This window comes from Mobula hypostoma, chromosome 2 (assembly GCF_963921235.1).
Source record: "Mobula hypostoma chromosome 2, sMobHyp1.1, whole genome shotgun sequence".
Lineage (NCBI taxonomy): Eukaryota > Metazoa > Chordata > Chondrichthyes > Myliobatiformes > Myliobatidae > Mobula > Mobula hypostoma.
In genome coordinates this window covers 113,875,432-113,889,203 of record NC_086098.1, presented here as the reverse complement: position 1 = coordinate 113,889,203, position 13,772 = coordinate 113,875,432, and the positions used below count along the sequence as shown (strand labels likewise).

The 13,772-nt window shown below is 39.9% G+C and overlaps 1 protein-coding gene across 1 annotated transcript in view; it reads right to left on the bottom strand.

The window, feature by feature from the left end:
- Nucleotides 1–13,533, bottom strand: part of LOC134342382 (uncharacterized) — a 48,102-nt gene extending 34,569 nt beyond the window's left edge. The window contains exons 1-4 of the mRNA XM_063040438.1: nt 12,969–13,533; nt 11,598–11,717; nt 6,863–6,982; nt 1,653–1,772 (exon numbers count right to left, since the gene is read on the bottom strand). Coding sequence (XP_062896508.1) covers nt 1,653–1,772; nt 6,863–6,982; nt 11,598–11,717; nt 12,969–13,194 — 586 coding nt within the window. The 5' untranslated portion in view covers nt 13,195–13,533. The remainder of the gene's footprint in view (nt 1–1,652; nt 1,773–6,862; nt 6,983–11,597; nt 11,718–12,968) is intronic.
- Between the last annotated feature and the right edge of the window lie 239 nt (nt 13,534–13,772).

Sequence of the window (13,772 nt, the reverse complement as noted above, 5' to 3'; positions counted from 1 at the left end):
ATTATAACAGGATGTAAAGTAATGGCTTCAATGGGTTCCAGTAGTTAAAATGTACAAGAGAAATCACAAAAACTCAATGTATTCAAGCAAGTATAAGCCATATCTGGCAGAAAATAAGAACATATAAATGTGCCCCAAAACCAATTAATATACAAATTAGGAACAAGAAAACACTCTTCAGGCCTGGAGCTTGCTCCACTATTTTATAAGATCATGTTTGAGCTAATTGTAAACTCTATTCCACATTCCTCTTCAGCCCTATTTACCTCCCCTCCCCCCCGCCCCCCCCCCCACTTATTGAGAATATATCTATGTCTGCTTTAAGATTATTTAAAGCATCTGCTGTCATTATCCTTTGAGGAAGAGTTTTCTAAAGGTCAACATAGCTGGTCAGCAATTTGTCCTACAGCTTCTCAATTTCAGTAACCCAGATTCAATCCGGATCTTAGGTGATGTCTATATGGAGTTCACATTTTCTGTGATATCCTGGATTTGTGTTAGGTTCTCTGATTTCCTCTCACATCCTAAAGATGTGCTGGCAGGTTAATTGGCTACTATAAATTACCCCTAGTATAAGTGCATGACAGGAGGGTCCAGAGGGGTTGGTGGGATGTGAGAGAGAACAGGTTATAGGGAAATAAGCAGAAGTGGGACGAATGAAAATGCACTTAAAGCTAGCATAGATTTGATGGGCAGAACTACCTCCTTCCATGTCATAACACATCACAATAAATGTGAAATTTGACTGATAATCCTCTGAAAGAAAATATTTTGCTTGACCTTTGCCCTATATTTCAGTTCTAGATTCTCCCACTAAAATCAGAGTCATAGCACAGAAACACGTCTTTTGGCCCACTGTGTCTATGCTGACTATCAAGCACCCAGTTAGACTAATGCTTTTAATCCTATACTGTAATCTCTATAATCCTTTACTAAATTTATTTTATTTTCTCCACATTCCAATCAATTCTGCCCACATTCCACCACTCACTCACACACTAGAGACAATTGATAATAACCAATGAACCCATCTTTGGGCTGAGAGAAGACACTGGAGCAAACAGGGAAAGCACATGGTCACACAGTGAATCTGCAAACTCCCTGGTGGAGGTTAACATTGAGCTGTGAGACAGCAGCACCAGTCTGCCACTGCAGAAAGCCTTGACCAGTGCTGTCAAGACGGTTCAGAACCTTAAATGTCTCCTTCACCCTTCTAAACTCCACCGAAGACAAGCCTGTCCAACCTTTCATTATTACATAGCAGTCTAGTGAACCCTCCCAAATCTCTTCCCAATCATTATTCTTTAACATCTTTGTTTAAGTAAGGAGAAGAATTGTACACAATATACTTCAGATGTGATTGAACTAATGCCTTGTTACAAATGAAGCATAACCACCCTATTTTTGAATGCAGTCCTCTTGGCAATGAACAATCCCATTCTGTTAGCTCTCCTAATTACTTACTACCCCTGCACGTTGATTTGAACAGTCCTGACATCAAGCTTTGGGCAGATGTAGTAAGTACACATTAGAAATTTGAGACATGCCGTCTTTTTCCATTTAGAAATTCTGGTATGATGATGATGATGATGATGATTGAGCATTTCAAAGGCACCCTTATTTGCTTGAAAGTTTCTGTAAATATACTGTACCTGAGGTGGCTAAAGATGCAATGCTTGCACACGAGTTGCACTGCACAGTGGCATCTCCAGAGCCAAGCAGTTCCAGTATAGGTTCTAGCAGACCAATCTGTACAACTTTCTCTTTGTTCACTTAAGAAAAAAGGTGGAAAAAAAAGTGTAGAGAGGTAATGGAAATGACGAATGGAACAGGCTCTCACAACTGTATGAGTGTTAGGAAATCATTTCATATATTATTACCATAAACCAGTGCTTAAAACAAAAAAGGCAGTCTGCATACATTTAGTAAAAATTTACAGTTAACAAAACTGATATGAAAATTACTTAAATCTGGAAATGGAAATTAAATGAAAACAGTGCCTCACCCAATTCTTTATGCATGAACAAAAGCAAGCAATGTTAGGAGGACATACAACCTATTTAGAAGGTCAGACAGATGGGTCTTGTCACCTGAGCTTTGATAAATGAAAAGTTATTGAGTGCAGATGCTGTAGCTGATTTTCTTCTGGTAGCTGACAATAATACTCCATTACTGGCAGCAACATAAGGGGAGAAAAAGAGGATGGAAAGCGGGAATTCTGAGTTTAACTCTTTGTGAACTGATTCCCGATAGTATTTCAGCTCTCATGCAATTTAAAAAAATGGCATTAATATTCAAATTAATTTTAAAGTAGGGTTCAGGTGGCATCATTTATGCCTTATGACCAGAATTTCCTCCATTTTAAGCCTAGTGCAAATTGTCTCTGACTTGGTGTTCAGTTACACAACAATGCCTTTTAAATGATGGCAAGTTTACACAGAAGGCAGAAATTAAGAGAGTAAAGACAATGTAATTATCAGGGGACAAGAAAGAACAGGCAGGCAGCTCAGGTGATTCCTGAAGGCATTTCACTCCCCAAGCAAAATTCCAGAATACTCAGGGGATCGTGGGGAGGGGATTTGGGAACTACGGAGTTGGCTCAGAGCCAAAACCATAGCATCACACCTCATTTTGAGCAGGGAGGGTGAAGGTTTAAAAGAGCAATACCTGTAGAGCTAGGGAAGCAGATGGGTGCAGCTACAAACGCGATTCTAGTATAATATGTTGTCTTCATGGTGCCAGGATGGAGGATATGGCAACAACTGCAGAGTGTCAGAGTTACCAGAACTCGGCCCATCAACTCCGTAGTGGCACCCATTTAGATTAATTCCATTTTATTCTTCCTACCAACTCCCCCGCAAGCTCTACCACTCACCTACACATGAGGGGCGATTTACAGTGGTAGAGTGCCTGAGGGAAAGCCACCTGGTCACAGGGAAAGTGTGCGAACTTCAGAAAGACAAAGGCAGTGTTCAGAGTTGAACCTGGGCTGCTGGTGCTGTGAGGCAGCAGCTCTGCTGGCTGTGCCACTCTGAGCAGGCAGATATCCTGGCAGGGGTGGGTGAAGAACCAGAAGTTGTGATCTAAATCAGAACCCGTGAAATAGGCAACAAAAAGGATGAGATCCTGCAGGCAGATTTTAAAGAATTAGTAAGGACATTACTAAGCATATCTCAATGGTAGTAATCTGTGGATTGTACTTAGTGTCATGTCCCAGACTATATAGGAGGCCAGTGAAGTCTAGTATGTTGTTAAAATGATGATTTGGAAGAAGGCTTTAGATAGACGTTAGAAGCATTAGGACCAGCCCTACAAAAGGACAAGATGAGCAGCATCTTTACCAGACTGGGACTAACACCCTCGTGACTCAGGGAGTGTGAGGCAGATTGGGTTAGAGCTTCCTGGGGCTAATGGGAGAATTTTAAATAGCTTGGCAAGGAATGGAAAGAAGCCGGGATTCATGTTCAAAGTTTGCAAAGCGAGAAAATATTTGCAAACAAAGTACAAAGGAATCAAGCTGTACAAGGTAAAATATAGTAGTCACGGGAGACAGCTTGAGGATATGTGGAAGTTTAATGCTTTTAGGAATAAGTCAAACATCGCTTAAAGGAAATGAAATGGCAGCTTAATGTTCTGCTGATGCAGGGTCTTGACTCAGAACATCGACAATTTCTTTCCTTTCACAGATGTTACTTGACCCACTCAGTTCGCACAGCCGTTTGATTTTTTGCTCCAGATTCCAGTATCTGCAGTCTCCAACAACTTAATTTTGTTGGTTATAGGCCAAACAAGAGGGGGATTAAAAAGAATGGGAGGGTTGGAAATATTGCTTAAAGAAACAAGTGCTGGATAAGAAAGGATGAAGCGTTAGGAGAATCACCGGATGGTCTTTATTCATCAAACTAAAAAACAAAAGTACTACAAGTATACTCAACACTTCATAGGAGAGGGAAAACCTGTAAGCAAAAAAAAAGGGAGATAGTTATTTTCCTGTTATTGAAAGGAATACCATTAGTGTGAAAGAGGCACAGAACTCCTAAACAGCACTAAGGAAGTCTTCTAGCCAGTATGTAGCACATCCAATATGAAAAGTGCCTAATTCTGGATTTAATTTTCAGGAATGAGGCTGGGTTGGTGGAACAAGCATCAGTGTGAGAACGTTTTGTGGCTGTGATCATAATTCTGCTGGATTTAGAATATTTTTGGGAAAGAAAAAAGTTAAAATAGTAGTAGATATTCTGAAATGGAGTAAGGCTAGTGCACTAATTGGTGACACAGTAAACGTAGACTGGAAACAGCTACATAAAGGTAAGTTACTATCAAAACAGTGTGAACCTGTCAAGGAGATTCTTGTTTTCAAAAAATACAAGGGTAAAGAAATTGGGTGTTGATGGTGAAGAGGGTTACTACAGATTACACAAAGAATCTTAATCAGTTGGAGAAATGGGTTGAAGAATGGCATAGGGATTTCAATACAGATAAGTGTGAGGTAATACATTTTGGAAAGTCAAGCTAGCATAGGACTTATTTATGCTATGAACTGGAGAGCATAGAGAGTGTAATAGAACAGAGGGATCTAGGAGTACCAGGGCAGTTCATTGAAAGCAGCATCACAGCTAGGCAGGGTGGTAAAAAAAAAGACCTTCATCAGTCAAGGCACTGAGCAGAGGGGTTTCAGCATTATGTTTCAGTAGGTTAAGTGTGGGTGCTGTGGTAACGTAGCAATTCGCACCAAGCTGTCACAGCTTGGGGCATCAGAGTTTACAGTTCAATCCCAGCAGCCTGTGTAAGGAGAATCTGTATGCCCTCCTCGAGGAATGTGTGGTACTCCGGTTTCCTCCCACAGCTGAAAGATGCACCAGGTAGATTAAATTGCCATTGTAAATTGTCCTGTGGTTAGGTTAGGATCAAATGTGAATTGTCAGGGGTTGCTAAGCAGCACAGCTCAAAGGGCCAGAAGGGTCTTTTCCATGCTGTATCTCTAAATAAAATAAATAAATTCATATTTGATGCCACACTTGGAATACTGTGCACTGTGTACTGCTCTGATCACTCAGTTATAGAAAAGACATGGATAAACTGGAAAGAGTGTGGAGATTTATGAGGATGTTACCAGGATTAGAGGGCCCGAGGTTGACCAGGCTAGATCTTTAATGCTCAGAGGTGAATGAAAGGTGACCTTATGGAGGTGTTTGAAATTATAATAGGCAGAGATAATGTGGATGGTAATAGTCTTTTTCTCACAGTAGGGGAGACCAAAACTAAAGGGTATCAGCTTATGGTGAGTTGAGAATGATTTAAAAGGGACCTGAGGGACAATATTTCATGCAGAGGGTGGTGAGTATATGAAATAAGCAGCCAGAGAAAGCGGTTGAGACAGGTACAACAGTATCATTTCAGAAGCACTGGATAAGTACCTGTAGTCATGCTGTATGGCTCTATAACTTAATGACTCTAAACTTAAAAAAAAAGAACATTTAGAACAGCCATAAATAATTAAAACATTAGAAGCTATCACAATGATACAAAAAGTTCACCTTTCCCAGCATAAACCTGTGCGGAATTCAGCAAGCTCCTACTGTGCTGCCAGACTTCAGAGGAGTCCAGCCCTGGAGTAGAACCAGGAATTCATTGGCAAAGCTCAGCTAGCAAGATTATGGCTTCAGCTTTCACTTAGGAAACCTAGACTTGCCAGCAGTTAGGAAGCCAGTGGGTGGCAGAATATAAAACAATTTGACTCTCACTACCCAGTAAAGGCAGAATCTTCAGCAAGCTTATGGATATGGAGTTCAACCAGTGCTGGAAGGTGAGATAAGTGTGCTAATCTTTTTTAAATCTGCGCAGATGTGATCAACTGAATAACTTCATTCTGTTCTTGACTATCTTATTCTGTGAGTCTAAAATTGGTAAGATATGTGTTCAATCAATTTTGCCCATTGCTATATGTTTATCAAGCAGGATTGTCTTATGGATTGAAAAGTCATAGTAAAATGAGAGTCTGGGATAAGAGGAAAAGAAGATCAAGGATAAACTATTTTTGATGCTAGTTTAACATTAGTGATATCCACTGTAGTGACAAAAACTTATTCTTTCTCTTTGGTGAGTGGTTTATTATTGACACATATACTGAGATACAGATAAAGCCCTCCCCACTACTGAGCACATCTACACGGAGCAGTATCTCAACAAAAAAGCAGGTTCCATCATTAAGGACCCCTACCGTCATGTTACGCTCCCTTCTCAGCGCTGCCACTGGAATGGAGATACAGGAGCCTTAGGTCCCATACCACCAGGTTCAGGAAGAGTTATTACCCCCCAGCCATCAGGTTCCTGGAACAGCGTGGATAACTTCATTCACATCTAGTCTGAATGAATCCCTCAACCTTTGGACTCGCTTTCAAGGTCTCCACAACTCATGTTCTTGTAGTTATTTATTTATTTGTGTACTTGAACATATTGCCTACTTTTGCACATTAGTTGTTTGTAAGTCTTCGTTTATATGTAGTTCTTCATTGATTCTATTGTATTAATTTGTTCTACTGAAAATGCCTGCAAGAAAATAAATTCTGGCGTAGTATATGGTGGCATACATGAACTTTGAAACCTCCTCAATCTTTATACTGCCTTTCATGGGCCAAATGTTCCATTATCCTTGTAGATTTCCTCTCTACAGATAATTCTTATGGCAATATCTTTTCTAGTTTTCTCTTGTACCCTAAACCTCTTTGTAGAATAAATTGTGGAACTTGCTATATATTTTCATCAAATGCTTTTAAAACCATTGAGATCAGCTGACAGCTACATATAGTATATTGCAGTTTTAACAGACACAAGCATATTTTTCCTCCACATCCTTACTCACCATTGCCCTCTACTAAGAGATTGACCAGAGATAGAGATGCTTTCCTTTGCACTTCCAAATCGCTGGACTGTAACAAATTTTGATATGGTTCCAAGTATTCTTCAGGCAACTCGCTTTTCACTGGTAAAAATATAAGATTAATTAATAAATGCAATTTGTAAACATTACTGAACAGAAACGCTGGACAGATTTCATCTTCTTCATTGCAATATTTTTATTCATTTATTATTCAAGGTCTGGGCATCACTGACAAGGCCATCATTTCAGAATCAGAATCAGGTTTACTGTCACCGGCATGTTGTGAAATTTATTAACTTAGCAGCAGCAGTTCAATGCAATACATAATATTGAAGAAGAAAAATAATAATAGTAAATAAATAAATTACTTAACAGTATATGTATATTGAATAGACTAAAAATAGTGCAAAAACAGAAATAATATATATTTTAAAAGTGAGGTAGTATTCACAGGTTCAATATTCATTTGGGAATCTGATGGCAGAGGAGAAGAAGTTGCTCTCGAATCAGTGAGTGTGTGCCTTTAGGTAACAGTGAGAAAAGGGCATGCCCTAGGTGTTGGGGGTCCTTAATAATGGATTACCTTTCTGGGACACTGCTCCTTGAAGATATCCTGGGTACTTTGTTGACTATCATAAATTGCCCTTGCTCAACCATCTGAAATTCAACCCTATTAGTGGGGCTGGAGTTATATATAGATCATCTCAGTTCTTTACTTCACCCGTCCCCCTCTCCTGGTTTCACCTATCACCTACTATCTTGTATTTCTTCCTCTCCTCCCCCTACCTTCTTACTCTGACTTCTTATCTCTCTCTTTCCAGTCCTGATGAAGGATCTCAGCCCAAAATGTCGACTGCTTACTTTTTTCCATAGATGCTACCTGGCCTGCTGAGTTCCTCCGTCATTGTATGTGTATTACTTTGACTTCCAGTATCTGCAAATTTTCTCTTGTTTGTGATTTGCCTGGGTTGTTAAAACTCAATAATATCCTGCAGGGGAAAAATTTCCATTCCCATTCTGACATGTCAGTCCACGGCCTCCTCTACTGCCGCAATTAGGCCGCACTCAGGTTGGAGGAGCAACACATTATATTCCATCTGGGTAGCCTTCAACCTAATGGCATGAACATTGATTTCTCAAGCTTCCGGTAATTGTCTTCCCCCCTTCACCTTCACCATTCCCCTCTCTCACCTTATCTCCTTAACAGCCCATCACCTCCCTCTGGTACTCCTCCCCTTTCCCTTCCTTTCATGGCCTTCAGTCCTCTCCTGTCAGATTCCCCCTTCTCCAGGCCTTTGTCTCTTTCATCAATCGACTTTCCAGTTTCTCACTTCACCCGTCCCCCTCTCCCGGTTTCACCTATCACCTACTGCATTGTATTTCTTCCTCTCCTTCCCCACCTTCTTACTCTGACTTCTAATCTCTTTTCTCCAGTCCTGATGAAAGGTCTCTGCCTGGGTTGTTAAAACTCAATAATATCCTGCAGGGGAAAAATTTCCATTCCCATTCTGACATGTCAGCGAGCACTGTGAGGGTCATGTTTTTTGACTTCTCCAGTGCATTCAACACCATCCTCCCTGCTCTGCTGGGGGAGAAGCTGACAGCGATGCAGGTGGATGCTTCCCTGGTATCATGGATTCTTGATTACCTGACTGGCAGACCACAGTACGTGTGCTTGCAACATTGTGTGTCCGCCAGAGTGATCAGCAGCTCTGGGGCTCCACAGGGGACTGTCTTGTCTCTTTTTCTCTTCACCATTTAGACCTCGGACTTCAACTACTGCACAGAGTCTTGTCATCTTCAGAAGTTTTCGGATGACTCTGCCATAGTTGGATGCATCAGCAGGGGAGATGAGGCTGAGTACAGGGCTATGGTAGGAAACTTTGTCACATGGTGTCAGCAGAATTATCTGCAGCTCAATGTGAAAAGAACTAAGGAGCTGGTGGTAGACCTGAGGAGAGCTAAGGTACCGGTGACCCTTGTTTCCATCCAGGGGGTCAGTGTGGTCATGGTGGAGGATTACAAATACCTGGGGATACGAATTGACAATAAACTGGACTGGTCAAAGAACACTGAGGCTGTCTACGAGAAGGGTCAGAGCTGTCTCTATTTCCCGAGGAGACTGAGGTCCTTTAACATCTGCCGGATGATGCTGAGGATGTTCTACGAGTCTGTGGTGGCCAGTGCGATCATGTTTGCTGTTGTGTGCTGGGGTAGCAGGGTGAGGGTAGCAGACACCAACAGAATCAACACACTCATTCGTAAGGCCAGTGATGTTGTGGGGATGGAACTGGACTCTCTGATGGTGGCGTCTGAAAAGAGGATGCTGTACAAGTTGCATACCGTCTTGGACGTCTCCCATCCACTACATAATGTACTGGTGGGCACAAGAGTACATTCAGCCAGAGACTCATTCCACTGAGATGCAACACAGAGCGTCATAGGAAGCCATTCCTGCCTGTGGCCATCAAACTTTATAACTCCTCCCTTGGAGGGTCAGACACCCTGAGCCAATAGGCTGGTCCTGGACTTATTTCCTGGCATAATTTACATATTACTATTTAATTATTTATGGTTTTATTACTATTTAATTATTTATGGTGCAACTGTAACGAAAACCAATTTCCCCCCGGATCAATAAAGTATGACTATGACTATGACTAAACATCCACTGTTTACTCTTTTACATTGATGCTACCTGGCTTGCTGAGTTCCTTCAGCATTTTGCGTGTTTTACAACCCAGTAAATATTATTCTGTCATTGCCATGACTAGTTCTGCAATTCCATTTTACTGACTTTGATAGAAACATTGTACATCAAAGTACAATGTGCTGAAGGTATTGTATAGCAAGTTTATCTAAGGCAACTGAATATGAATTCTTCCAAACTTCACTCATATTATTCCTTGACTCATGCCAATCGCTTTTTCTCAGTTAGGTTTCACTAATCTGAGTTGCAAAGATTACACCTTCCATTAAAATGTGCAACATCTTCACTGACTTTTAGGAATCCCTGGTCATTGATCACTCAAAATAAAGGACTATTGAGGATGGCATGGAGGACCTTATGTCTCTTCATTGGGACTATGTGGCAGCCTGCCAAAAAGCAGCAGGAGGAAGGCCTCACGTCCTGAACTACCCACATGATTGCCCTGCTCAGCAGTCTTTGGAAGATTCTATGGATCCCACACTGAACTGCAGGCGTCTCAGAATCCATAGAAACAGAACAGAAGTCGTCACTGAAACGGAGAAACTGCTGAAGAAGAAAAAGAAGATCCATAAACAAGCCACAATTTCTATGCTCAGTTCCTTCAGTACCCATTTCCAATCTGACACGTCCTCAGAAGCGCTTAGTCTAAGAAGTCGACTATTTGCAGCTTTTTAAGATTCCTGTTTCTATCTCTAAGTGGTTGGTTAATTGATTACATACTTCTGTCTTCTGTATCCTTTAACCATTCTTTGGCTGGTAGGGGTACATAGTGCTGCCAGTAAGAGTGTAAGACTATGCTAATAATTCATTACCCAGTGCTCCTTCATTCCTTACCCTTTGCATCAGGGACATGGTTTGCTTGTGTTTGATGTTCTGAATTATCTCCCAATCACCCAAAGTTACACCAATGGGGGAAATGGAAAATAACATAAGCAGACAATTTTAGCCTTAAACAACAGGAATTCTGCAGATGCTGGAAATTCAAGCAACATACATCAAAGTTGCTGGTGAACGCAGCAGGCCAGGCAGCATCTATAGGAATTTTAGCCTTAAATTCTGTTTTCATGGCATTTCTACAGGCTGTGTACCAGATTATCGAATATTAGAACCATAATGTTCATTCTTTAGATTAAATTGCATAATATTACAGCATAGTAAATTACAATTTGGACTGCTCACTGGATGCCTGCAGCACAGAAATATTTCAAAGTAGAAAAATATGCCTTGATTGTCATTGTGCAATAAACTCAAAAGAGGACAAGTGGGACCAATATTTTAAACACATGATATGTAATGCTGCATTAGAATCATAAATTCCAAGCTTTGTTCAATTAATCACACAAAACACATAGCAGGCACAAAGATATTCTCATGGTGGGGCTTTTAAAACAAACATAGAAAATCCTAGGCAGGGATATTTCTGACCAGGACCCTCAGGCAAAAAGAAGAAGAAACAAAGTGGAACTTGCCTTCATAAAAGACAATAGGCACCAAAAAGGTGTGGTGTTAACTGTTTCTCTGCTTGGCTATGCTCCAAGTAGAGAGAAGGCCTCCTCCTTCTAGATATTTGCATTTAAGAAATTGCAAGAATGATATCACAGAATGACATGACATCATACACATGAAGGATCCTGACTGAATTTCTGAAATTTCTACTCCCTTTCTCTGCAGGACATACAAGGGCCATCATATCTCACTCAACAGCAATGATGTTTAGTTTTGACTTTACAATGTGTGAACTGTGTTAAAATATCTTTCTCTTTGTGTGCTTTAGTGAGATTGCAGTCAATCTGGTCATTTTAATCACAAAGCCAGCTCCCGTATTAATCCTTCCTTATTGATGTTGTCATCCAAGCCATAGCTCAGAAAACTGAATGCAAAAGTTACACTTCAACTTGTGTGTACCTGAGACTATTGCTAACTATCTGGTCTTAAAATGCAATATTGCATCATTTAAGTTAATCCCTTTTGGGTAGCTCTGTTTTTGTTTCTGAATACCATACTCACGCTGTTCGCTGATATGTAAATAGTAGAGAGCAGCAGATTGCTGTAGACCTGGATTTTCAGAAGCAGCTAGTGTCTGCAAGGCCTTCAAGCTTTCCCAGTCAATCACTTTATTTTCTGAAGCTGCAGGGACAAACAGATAACCAGACTTATTACCTTATATATGAATCATGTCGACTGAAATGGTGCCTTGAGTAATAAATGTCCACATGATCAACGCTTATGTGAAAGTGTCATGATTGCTGTTTCATAGGCAATGATTTTGCCCAATACACTTTTGAGGAAAACACTTCCCAGTTTCTAAACTTGCCAAACACTTTCAGAGCAATATTAAAGGTGCAATACTAAATTTAAAGTGGAAAATAAATGCAATGAGGGGGCACTCCCACTGTAATTAACTAAACAGAAAATTATCAGGTCCATTAAATACAGAACCTCTAGTAGTGACCTATGTCTGGATTTCATGATTTGGTATCAGCCTTTTCAGCAAACGTTGTCAGTATGGGTTTATTGTTCTTCTTCACAGTATTTTCCAGTGAGTCTTAAATGCTTAACCTTGTGATTTTCTAAACTTGGTCTCAATTGAATATGTTGCAAAATGTAATATTTCTTTTAATATTTTAGAATGTAAAACATTTTATTAATAAATGTCCTACAGGTAGGAATGAATCTACAAACATAGATTGAGGACTTGTTAATCACCTTCAGGTCTTTGTGGTGCTTTGACATTGATTTTCCTGATGGAGAACCAAGAGAACACAGAAGCTGAAACTTGCATCAAAAATTGGCAGAAGAATAAAGCGGAAGCCATATTGTGAGAGTAGAGTAATTATAGACATTTTGGGTCAAAACTGTGCATCAGGCCTGCCAAATGTGGTTAAAGAGCAGGACTTGGATACATGATCTCATAACTCACAAAAATATGAGATCCTTTCCCTAGGTAAATTACCTAACCTTGCCCAAAGATAAAGTAAGAATTAGTTTATTAATATGATCTAAGAAATTATATATGTCACACTAAAATGCAATTTCCTATAGGTTCATATCAAGATTTCTCTTCCAATTAAAGTAACCTGAAGATAATATTTTTTGTATAAGGACATTAATGCATATCACATTGAAATTACAATGATAGTCAAATGTATTGTTGAGAAAACTGAATATTTAAAATCCTTCATAATTATGCAGTAATTACACTGGAAAAACAAACCCTAATAAAAATATCTGGAGAATTCTACAATGCTTTGCAAGGCCCTTTTAGGAATTAGGCCACAATTTTCATGTAGGGTAAATTTATGGTAGAAAATCAAACCTAGTGTAAAGAAATGTAATGCAAATAGAAGAAAGGTACTAGATTATTGGTTTTAAATTTACCTTTTTCAATGTGCTGTAGGAACTCCTGAGCAGCCTCTTTTTCGTGTAGCTGTAGAACCGGCTTGTAAAGACGGTCTGGCTCACTTCTTTTCCGCTTTAGACAGGAACAGCTCTGTATTTTCTGAAAGAACTCCTTTATTTTCTCCAGGAGTTCTTCTGCAGCTCTCTCTATCATTTCCATAAAATCCCTCAGGTACTGTCTACATGAGTCACAGATCGTTGCCATGGCTTAACTTCGTCTTTGTTCCACACAGCTATAACTTCAACTTTCAAATTAGCACACTAAGTAAACATGCCATCTTGAATTGTTTGCTTGAATGAATGTGCAAAGTTTTTAAAGTAAACACATTTGCTTAATATAGATATTACAGAAGTAGAGAATCACCATGTTCCTAACCTGCTGGCAAAAAAAACAGCTTCTGCGGGTTTAAATTATGTTTGCTTCTCTTCTTTCACTGCCACACACTCACCATGTTTCCATAATAGAGAGTACATTTGCACTGCAAACATAACAAAGACCAACCTGAGCTCCGCTGTAAATAGTAGAGGCGTGGTCTGAACTACTCTTATGTCATAGGGAGGTGCAAACTGTCAAGCAAATCCAGCTCACGCATACGAAGTAAAAATGAGATATTTATTCTGTTGAGAGGCTGACGATGCTTGAGTAACATCTTGCTCCATTTATTAGAACCTTAAACAAAAGTTAAAATGATTTTTTTTTCATAAGTCCTATTGGTGTGTTCTCTACCAAAGCTTATCTGATATGCAGTTATATAATTACTTAACTTCTATGCGTCATGGTCC